This window comes from Cyclopterus lumpus, chromosome 7 (assembly GCF_009769545.1).
Source record: "Cyclopterus lumpus isolate fCycLum1 chromosome 7, fCycLum1.pri, whole genome shotgun sequence".
Classification (NCBI taxonomy): domain Eukaryota; kingdom Metazoa; phylum Chordata; class Actinopteri; order Perciformes; family Cyclopteridae; genus Cyclopterus; species Cyclopterus lumpus.
In genome coordinates this window covers 20,838,761-20,848,964 of record NC_046972.1, presented here as the reverse complement: position 1 = coordinate 20,848,964, position 10,204 = coordinate 20,838,761, and the positions used below count along the sequence as shown (strand labels likewise).

At 41.1% G+C, this 10,204-nt stretch overlaps 1 protein-coding gene across 1 annotated transcript; it reads left to right on the top strand.

Annotated features, from left to right (window-relative positions):
• Positions 1–136: 136 nt before the first annotated feature.
• On the top strand, positions 137–9,421 carry LOC117732989 (glucose-6-phosphate 1-dehydrogenase-like). The gene is given in 14 exon segments (XM_034536228.1): positions 137–224; positions 1,903–2,030; positions 5,156–5,193; positions 5,308–5,416; positions 5,591–5,767; positions 5,769–5,812; positions 6,125–6,283; positions 6,598–6,723; positions 7,184–7,277; positions 7,407–7,593; positions 7,689–7,924; positions 8,062–8,138; positions 8,319–8,411; positions 8,495–9,421. Coding segments are annotated over 14 exon segments (1,608 nt in total). The 5' UTR covers positions 137–175; the 3' UTR covers positions 8,586–9,421.
• The last annotated feature ends 783 nt before the right edge of the window (positions 9,422–10,204 follow it).

Genomic DNA, 10,204 nt, shown 5'->3' with positions numbered 1-10,204 from the left:
AAAGATAAAACAAAAGAAGTGCTCATTGTTTGTTTTTTGCTTTGTTTCCTCATCGTTGTCGAGAAGAATGAACCGTTTTATCGTCCGTTTTTGTTATTATTGCCAGTGTGTGTGTGTGTGTGCGTGTGTGTGAACGTGCGCGTGGAGCGTTAAACCACGCCCATCGGCAGAGTCGATGACGTCACTCGATTGGACAGCGATGGGGACTCGAGCGAGCGCTGCTGGTGAGTTTCACCCAAACCAATAAAATAATCTCTCCGTTCCTTCTTTTGTCACTTGAACGGGGAAGGAGGCAGGACTTGACTCAGAGGGCGCAGCCGCAGCAGCAGACACAACCTCTACGCTGCGCGGACAGTTGAGTGTTCAACGCTAACTGCCAGGTTCTCATCTCGTTAACCGACCCGTGAGTAGCCGTTGGTTCGCTTCTATTGAGCGAACGTAACCGTTGGTTATTGTCGCTAGGTTTGAGCTAACGTAGGTTTTAAGCTAGCTGTTTGCTAGCTGGAGAGCGGAAGTTTTGAATTGTTTTTCTTTCTTCGCTTGTGAAGTCCGTCACGTTAACGTCGGCGTGTGAATATTAAGGTCATGATGACGGCGCTGTTTTTGTTTTAAGTTACCCCCAGCATGCAGTCAGCGAGGGGGGGGGGGTAAACACAACTAGCCGTATGTGGTTAAATAGCTGCATATTGTGATGCGCTTGAGCCTGGGTTTTGGTGGCTAGCTGTTCAGGAGCAGCAACATGTCAGCCCTCGTTATCTTGACGTGTGAGCGGAACGTTTCTAAAGTACCGTTTATCCCTCTAAATACGGGATTTGCTGAAGGATTTGCCTAATATCATTATAGTTTGTAGCGTGTCAGGTTAAGCCCTGGAGCTAGTGGCCGTCTGACAGGAGATGCACGTGCAGTCCTGAGTGTTTTGTTTTTTTAATGCCAGGGATGATGCTCGTATGTAACTGTTGTTTATTGAGCTTTTCAGCAATGCGTTGCAGATTGGTCATGATCAACACAGGCTTAGTTCAAGGAACTTCGCCCACAAAATTACCATTTGTGTTTGAAGTATGTGGGGAAGTCACTGAAAAAGTACTTCCTGATTTGGCTCATTGTGACCACGATTCACAAGGAAATCCACGTTTATTATCTTTCTCACAAATGTTGCTCCTTATCTTTTGATTGTTGGGTAACGGACCAATGCCAGTGTTTATTTTACCCTCTTAGCCCATTAGTAAAAGTCCCATATAGCCAGCTGACCATTTTCCAACACTAATTCTGTGTTTTTTAAGGATTTAATAAAGTCTTTATTTGTTTGATGCCCAAGAATTAATAGTACAGAGCTTGTCGATGAAATTGACCAACAATGCACCAACAGAATGTAAAGAAAATTGAATTAAGACATAAAGTAGTGCAGAGGTCCTGTATAGTGTGTGTGTGTGTGTGTGTGTGTGTGTGTGTGTGTATATAGAGAATATAATACTGTGGTTTCTGCCGGTAATGATTATATTCATTTTTGATTAATCCAACATATTTTTTCTATCAATTGCTTGGTCTATATATGTTCATAATATATGTTGTATATCTTTCCAAGACTCAGAGCTATTCAGTTTACAATCGTAGAAGATTAAGGAAACTATCAAAAATAATTCTTGAAATAATACACATCAGTCAATCCATTGACTCATTGCAGCTCTCGGTGAATGAGTCAATTTGTTTTAATTTTTTTATTAATTAATTGAAAACTGTGGTTTAAAGACAGTCAGAAAAATGTATCCAAAGAACAAAATCTGTGCAACATGCATTTCACAAAGGTCAGCAGAAATGTAGAGTTAAACATGGTTTGTAGTTATCAAACTAAAACTTCAGACTGCTTTACTACTTTTTTCTTTTTTTTAATTGTATCCAACGCAGTTCCTCACCAGAAAATGAGCAACCTTCCCTTCTCTCGGTCTGAGGTGTTTGGGGAGCTGAGGAAGGAGCTGCATGAAGATGAAGCGTTCGATCAGTCGGCGCACATCTTCATCATCATGGGAGCATCGGTGAGAGCGGGAGAGGAATCAAAATCTAGTCTGTGAATTATATAAATAAGGTGTAAAAAAGAAAAATGGAACTGATCATGCAAATAACACTTGATAAATAAAATGAAATGAATAGTCTTAATCAAACAATGTGCTATTTGATAATTCATCTTTTAGAACTAACCAAAAGCAAATAACTTTTCTCTGTTACTTTATTATTTGTGCCATATTTACAGTTCAGGCCCCCGAGGAAAGACTTGTTGGTCACAAGTAAAACAAATCGGTGTACTGCAATAATTGCACATGGTGTGTGATTAAGGAACTGTTGAAACTAGTTTAACCAATCTTATGCAAACAAGCGTCAGTCATCCAAGCTTTCAAAAGCCTTAAATGGAGACAGTAAAAAAAAAACTCAAGGTTCCTCTTAGCTTATCATTTCAATAGAGTTTAGCACCTCTGATTGGGTAGAACATATCTGGAGTTAAATCAAACACACCCCTCAAATGCATCTGTTTATTGTATTTAAACAGATAAGATAATTTACAATATGAAATGGTTGTATAACAACTTTAATTCTATCAAATACAGTGATAAATACCCCCAAAATTATTTGAATTGTGTCAACCAAGTTTATCTTTAAATGTAAAGCTTTAAAGACATAATACATTTCGTTGACTGCTAAAATAAATGAAATAATAAGTTGATCGATCCAAATAATGTGAACTCTTTTAATATTTCCTCACACGTCAAGTTGAGGAACTAAAATCATTTCAGGCCTTTTTAGAACCGTTTCCTTGTTGCATAATGTTTCTCTCTTTTGCGTTCTTCTCTTCCAGGGTTTGGTCTTTCCAAATGTGTCTCTTTCTCGTGCATTCGTTTCAGCAATTTAAAGTTTCTTTATATGGAATTCCAAACCCGTCTATTGCCTCCACACAGCTCTCAACATGCCGATGGCTGAGCGGGCAGTTAGAAGCCAACAGTGCTAACAACACAAAGGCCCAATGTCGGTGTCCACTAACACAGACTCTTGTTCTTTGAGGCGCGTTTCTGCAAAGTCTGTGAGGGTTTAGGGCCATCCCACTGTCGAATCGTCAAAGTGCCAGAGGGTTTTTAAGGCTAGGCAAGGCATACAACTATTAAAAACATAATGCAAAAGAAAAAGATTTAAAAACAATTGAGACCATTCATTTAAACATTAAAAACAGTCAGTAAAATGCAGAAATTGACTAATATCCTTGAATCTGGATACATTGAAGACGACAGAAAAGTCTTCAATCTGGATTTTAAAGGAGCTGAGTCTCTGAGGGTCTCTGCAGACCTGCAGCTTTCAAGGACTTTGTTCCAGATATGTGGAGCAGAAAAAACTGAACGCTGCTTCTCCGTGTTTTAGTTCTGACGCTTGGAACAGAAACTAGACCAGTCCCAGTTCATAAGGTAGCAGCAGATCAGAAATATATTCACTTTATAAACCAAAAGCATGATTTTAAAGTCCATTCTTTGTTGGACAGGAAGCCAGTGCAAAGACCTCAGAACTGGAGTGATGTGATCCACTTTCCTGGTCTTAGTGAGGATTCGAGCTGCAGATTGACTTTTTACAGAGACCTGTGAACGCACCGTTACAATAGTCAAGTCTACTGAAGATAAACGCATGGACTAGTTTCTCCAAATCCTGTTGAGACATAAGTCCTCTAATACTTGATATGTTCTTCAGGTGATTGTAGGCTGATTTTATAATTGTCTTGTTATGGCTGTTGAAGTCTGAATCCATAACTACGCCTAGATTTCTGACTTGGTTTCTGGTTTTCATCAGTCATTGAAGCTGAGCACTGACTTTCAATCGTTTGTCCTCTGTACCAAAAATAATTACTTCTGTTTTATCTTTATTTAAGTGAAGAAAATTCTGTCAGACATTATTAGCCCTTTATAGAAACGTTAGGTAAGTGTGCATTTCTGCAGAATTTGCCTGAGGGAATTAACCCCAATTAATAGTGTTGTGATGTTTAAACACATGGTTACAAGGGGAAGCCCAGATGTGTAGTAAGGTAAATACAGAATACAGCACGTGTTCAGCCTGGCATATAGAAACATTAACATTAGGGATTTAAGATGGCACATAAAAACATTTGAAAGCAGAGGAATTCAAGCATATTACACACACGTTTACCATTTCTTTCACTTGCATTGTTTGCTCAGTTGAGGAATTTTTTGCAGTGTCACTGACGGTCAGCGTTTTCCTTTCACAGGCAGAACAGGAACCGCTAGGCTGCGTAATCTCACTCTGGTCATACTGGTTTTATAGATGCGAGTGTTTCTGCAGCCGTTTTGAAATACGCTGCACTGCAAGATAGTTTTTCAGGACCATCATCAAGTGTTTACCTCCAGTCACGCCACACTTTCAAACATTTACTTACTGATACCAATTAAATAGTTTAGCAGTTCAGCTTCGCACTGATATGAAAGGTTTGTCCTTTGCTTGTGTTGTGACATTGTACATACAGACCCAATGAATGACCAACTTCTTAGCCCAAGTGTGACATTAAAGACACGTTTCTGTTCAGTTCTAGTCATCTGCAGTTGTTTTAAACAAAGAATCAAGGTAACCCAGTTGAGTTTAGTCCCAGTTGAGGACTTGATGAATAAGGGAGATGTCAGATTTTGTGATTTAAATTTTTTTTTTTTAATGCCAACAGTATACTGTTATGTAAACTACATTTTAATTAAGTTGACTTCTAATGGCCTGTCCCATCTTGTTCTTGTATTGGTTTGAGTTATGCCTCGGGTCATCTCTGATTTCTGGCTTCCTCCTGTCTCATACCTCTTATAGTAAAACCAATAAGCAACATGATTTCAGTTGGCATCGGTCACCGCCTTTTGGCTCCACACTGTTTGGCCTCGACCCTCAGTGGGATTACTAAAGTGTTGCAATCCTTAAATAAGCCAAAGCAGCCTACTTACCTGTTGCCAGACTGTGTGACCTGTGGTGCTGCCGCAACTTGTGTCATGAAAAATAAATAACCACTCTGACAAAGTGCATTGGTTTTAAGTTTCACAGTAAAACACCGCACCCACACACCTAATGATTGTGTTTGGGACCTACATTTATTTGGTGACGTCATATTTCTGATTGTATGTTTTTGCACCTGTAGGGGGATCTGGCTAAGAAGAAAATCTACCCAACTCTATGGTGAGTGAAACGCTGACACATCAACAGCAAATCAGAGTCTGAGGAATGATGCTCCTCTAATCTGGACTGCAGGTTCTGAAGTTGGGTCCATGTGTTTATCTGTTTCTCTCCCAGGTGGCTGTACAGAGACGGCCTCCTCCCTGAGCAGACGTATTTTGTGGGCTTTGCTCGCTCTGACCTGACAGTCGATGCCATTCGGACTTCTTGCATACCATACCTGAAGGTAAAACTGGACCTTAAGATGCAACTAACAGATTTATTTTTGTAAGGGGAGGTAGAGGAATTCAAAATTTGTGATTTTGGGCGATACTAAATTAATTGAAGTGAAATGGAATTATTTTCACACTCATGACTGCATTGAAAAATGATGTGTAAATGTTCCCACCCTTTGACCCAGGCGACGGATAAAGATGCAGAGCGGTTGTCGGCCTTCTTCAAGAGGAACACGTACATCAGTGGGAAATATGCAGATGAGAGTTCCTTCTCCAAACTCGACGCGCACATCAGGTCTCTTCCCGGAGGAACCGAGGCAAACCGTCTCTTTCTACCTGGCGCTGCGCCGCCCACCGTCTACCCACGACGTTACCAAGAACATCAAGCAGTGCTGCATGGGCACCAAGTCAGTACACCACTTCTGCTTTGTTACACTGCAACCGACATCCTCTACCGTCCTACAGTTAAAGCCCCGCCTCTAACATAGTTTCAAAAACGGAACATTACATTTGTTTGTCGTCATCTATTTCTTTCACATGTAGGTCTGATGGAGGAAAGACGTGTTCCTCAACAGCTTCTATTATGTTGAATAATTCAGATTCAAGCAGAAAACCCAATTTAAACTTTGTCCCATTAATGTTGTCATTGATGTCAATCAAAGTGGACTTGATGGTGGTTGTTTTTCCCCCTCTCCCCTGTGTGCATGTATGTTGTGTAGAGGCTGGACCAGGGTGATTGTAGAGAAGCCGTTTGGACACGACCTTCAGAGCTCCGAGGAGCTGTCCACTCACCTCTCCTCGCTCTTCACTGAAGACCAAATCTACCGTATAGATCACTATCTGGGCAAAGAAATGGTGCAGAACCTCATGGTGCTCAGGTGAGAAGAACACTTCATTACATGCATTTATGTTTGATGGTGAACATGTGAAGAGGAACAAAGTCTCTGTTGTCACATTGTTTTGTGTGTGTGTATGTGAGAACAAGGGCGACTGTGGGTCAGTGGTTAGCAGGTCCGTCTTTCAATCAGGGAAACGGCGGTTCGACCCCCGGCCTAGTCGATGTGTCCCTTGAGCAAGACACTTAACCCTGAATTGCTCCCCGTAGCTGTTTTCTACGGTGCATGATTATAAGTTGCTTTGGATAAAAGCGTCAGCTAAATGTAATGTAACAATAATGTGGTGCTCATTGCAGGTTTGGGAACCGAATCTTCGGGCCGATCTGGAACCGGGACAGTGTGGCCTCTGTTGTTCTCTCCTTTAAAGAACCGTTTGGGACTCAGGGACGAGGAGGCTACTTTGATGATTTTGGCATCATCCGGTGAGTGGAGAAAAGAAAATCCCTAAAGTTTTTGTCTTTGATTCAATATTAAAGTTGAATGCTTTTGTACCCAGGTTTAAAATGAAGTTATGAGTAGAGGGCATTGTTGAAAAGACTTTCTCTCCAGCCTTCCTTTTGATAAAGTCACTACACACTCACTGGCAGCTGTTTCCTGTTTGGCTTGAGTTCTGACCACAGTTCGGGTTTCTGCGCAATATTTATCATTGTTTTGTGTTTATTGATTTTGAATAAGATCCACACATTTGCATAAAGAAAAGACATTTGTCCACTCCCATGTTAAAAGTATATACACATGACTAATCTCCCTTTTTAAGGTACATTTTGTTCAAATAAAAATGTGCGATAAACTAATTTAATTCTATGACTATGATCACAGCCATCCCATCCCTTCCCCCTCTCAGACTTTTGTGTGACCATCTGTTCTCTTTGCCCCGATCAGCGATGTCATGCAGAACCACTTGCTCCAGATGCTCTGCCTTGTTGCCATGGAGAAACCGGCTTCCACCAGCTCCGATGATGTCAGGGATGAAAAGGTACAAAACGGTCTCCCATGAGACCCGTGACTCAACGCCTCCACGATCATTACTACAAATATGGAGAGGTGTGTTTATAGTATATGTTTCCAATGGAGGGTATTTGTCCTCTTGTGTTCCCTCTTACAGGTGAAGGTGCTGAAGTGCATCGCTCCGCTGTCCATGTCTGATGTGGTGCTGGGTCAGTATGTGGGGGATCCAGAGGGGGAGGGAGACGCCAAACTGGGTTATCTTGATGATCCAACAGTTCCTAAAGGATCAACTCAGGCCACCTTCACCATGGCTGTACTTTATGTGCACAACGAACGCTGGGATGGTAAACGCACCGTGGCCTTTGAACAGATCCCACTGATATCACATTCTGCCGCGCTCTTTCATAATTCTTTGGCATTCAAACGTTTCGCTCCTCAGGTGTTCCTTTCATCCTTCGTTGTGGAAAAGCTCTGAATGAGAGGAAAGCTGAGGTGCGGCTGCAGTTCACAGATGTCCCGGGGGACATTTTTGGAAATCAGTGTCGCAGGAATGAGCTTGTGGTGCGCGTGCAGCCCAACGAGGCCGTCTACGCCAAGATGATGAGCAAGAAGCCCGGCGTGTACTTTAGCCCTGAGGAAACGGAGCTGGACCTCACCTACAAGAGTAGATACAAGGCATGTTCAAGTTGATTTGTTCAAGTGATTTAAACGGCATTACAAAGAAAGTAGCTATCTGTAGCACATCTTCAATTTCTCAGCTGTATTGCTTTGATTTAAGAAATTAACAATTCAAAAATGTCTCTTGTTTCCAGGATGTGAAGCTTCCAGACGCTTACGAACGTCTCATCCTGGACGTCTTCTGTGGGAGTCAGATGCACTTTGTGCGCAGGTCTGTCTTTGTTTTTCACTCGTGTCGGCTTGTGTTACTACTGTTTGAGTACACCCGTCAGTGAACATACCAGTTCTTTGCACTAGATGGCGACATTGTGCATCTTTTCCCGTCCTCAGCATAAAGCAAAGGGTTGTAAAAGCCGTACATACAGCGATGATGAATTGTTTGTCTTCGCAGTGATGAACTAAGGGAAGCATGGAGGATCTTCACACCACTTCTTCATCACATAGACCGAGAGAAGCCCAAACCTATTCCTTACAAATATGGAAGGTAGGAATTGTTGTTCACTATGCCCTCAATTGGAAACGGTGTTTAAAACGTGTTGATTGTGATGGTTTCACTTTGTTTCTCAGTCGGGGCCCAACAGAAGCAGACGACCTGGCAAAGAAAGTTGGATTTCGCTACGAAGGCACTTACAAATGGGTCAACCCTCACAGACTGTGAATTGTGATGAGGGAGGAGTAGAGGTAGGATAGTAGGAGAGGGGGGTGGGGGTAAGTGAGCAGTGTCTTTTGAGGAAGGTGGCGTTTCCACTATGTGGATCCATCGCTGTATCAGAAACAAGCAATTATTTCTCAGGTATGGCAATTATTCCTTGGAACCAGTTCATCAGACATTAAAAAGATAATTATCCATTTATGCTGTCATCATGCGCTAATACTGCAGTTCTTGTGTTTTTTCTTCACACATTCACAGCGACTGTCCGTGTTATATTTGAGAGGTGGTACTAAGTCAGTTGGACAGAGAACAAAAATAACATGTCTGATGAACTTGCTCCATGTCTGAATGGTAAATGGAATGACTGAATAACAATAGAGACAACAAAACGCGGCTGAATCGCGCTCCCTCGTTGTACCAAAGATGGTAACAGCAGAGACGAGGAATGATTGTTCACCAGCTGTCACTCTTAATAACCGTTGTGATTGTAATGCCATTATGCTTTGACTGCAGTTATTAATCGCACTCGGTGGAATTTATTTGTACAACTCTTTCTGCCTCCTTTTTAGTGACTGTGTGGTTTATAAAGGGCATCTTTCTCTTCGAAGCATTCATACTGGAATAGTCTTAAGTGTCCTTATGGACAAACAAGCTCTCGTAGCCGCCTTCTGAGCTTCATTCCCTTTTTTTTTTTTGTTTACATGTTCTTTAGGTTTATTTAAACTCATTCCAGATTTCTGCACAGGTCAACGGTGAATGTCTGTAATGTGCTGAAAACTCACGTGTAAAGCTCGCTACATTTCCACAACTTGTCATAAATAAACCAGCTTTGCTTCTCCGTTCACGCGTTTCATGCTGTTTTTAAATTTTTTTTATTAAGTTAACTAGATTTACCGCCTCACTGTCGGGTGCCTGTCAAGATGTTATGCTGTTAGACATTGTGGGAAAATTGTCATAAATGGCATATGAGAAAGCCAAATAAATGTGTTTTGTGACCCCCAAATTTTAATAGTCAAAGTGGAAATTTCTGCCAAATCTTAAGAAATTAATTCCAGAAGCTCTAAATCCATAATCAACCCTCCTTCTAGCCAACACACCAATTATGTTCTTTTAAGTCTTATTCAAACTGTCTCAGTAACCATGGTGATGCTGCCACTGACGGCTCAAACAAACCAATACCTTTGTTATGCAGGTGACTCTCAAATCAGTCCTTTAAAAAAAGGGTAACGGCAATTTTATTTTGCTGGATGTCCCAAAACATTCTCCCCCTTATCAAAAATTACTCGTAATTAATTTTAAATCCATCTCTATTTTACAGAACCGTCTTGGCTCAAATGTCAACCCAATTTCCTAAATAAGGGATACAAGCTTTTCTAGAACAATAAATGTGTTAATTGTAAGCCTTGTTTGAAGTGACCCATGTTGATATGAAACTGAGCTGATATTCAAATAACTACTTCACTTTCATTCTACCACTGGTTTGTTTTTAGAGAATCAGTTTAGTTTTATTCTGACAACTATTTAAATTACAAAAAAAGCACAGAACTGAATATTCTGGCAGTATTTCTTCCAACTAATATTCCCGCTGCCGTGATCAGTATTTATTTTTAAAAAAAACAGATTGC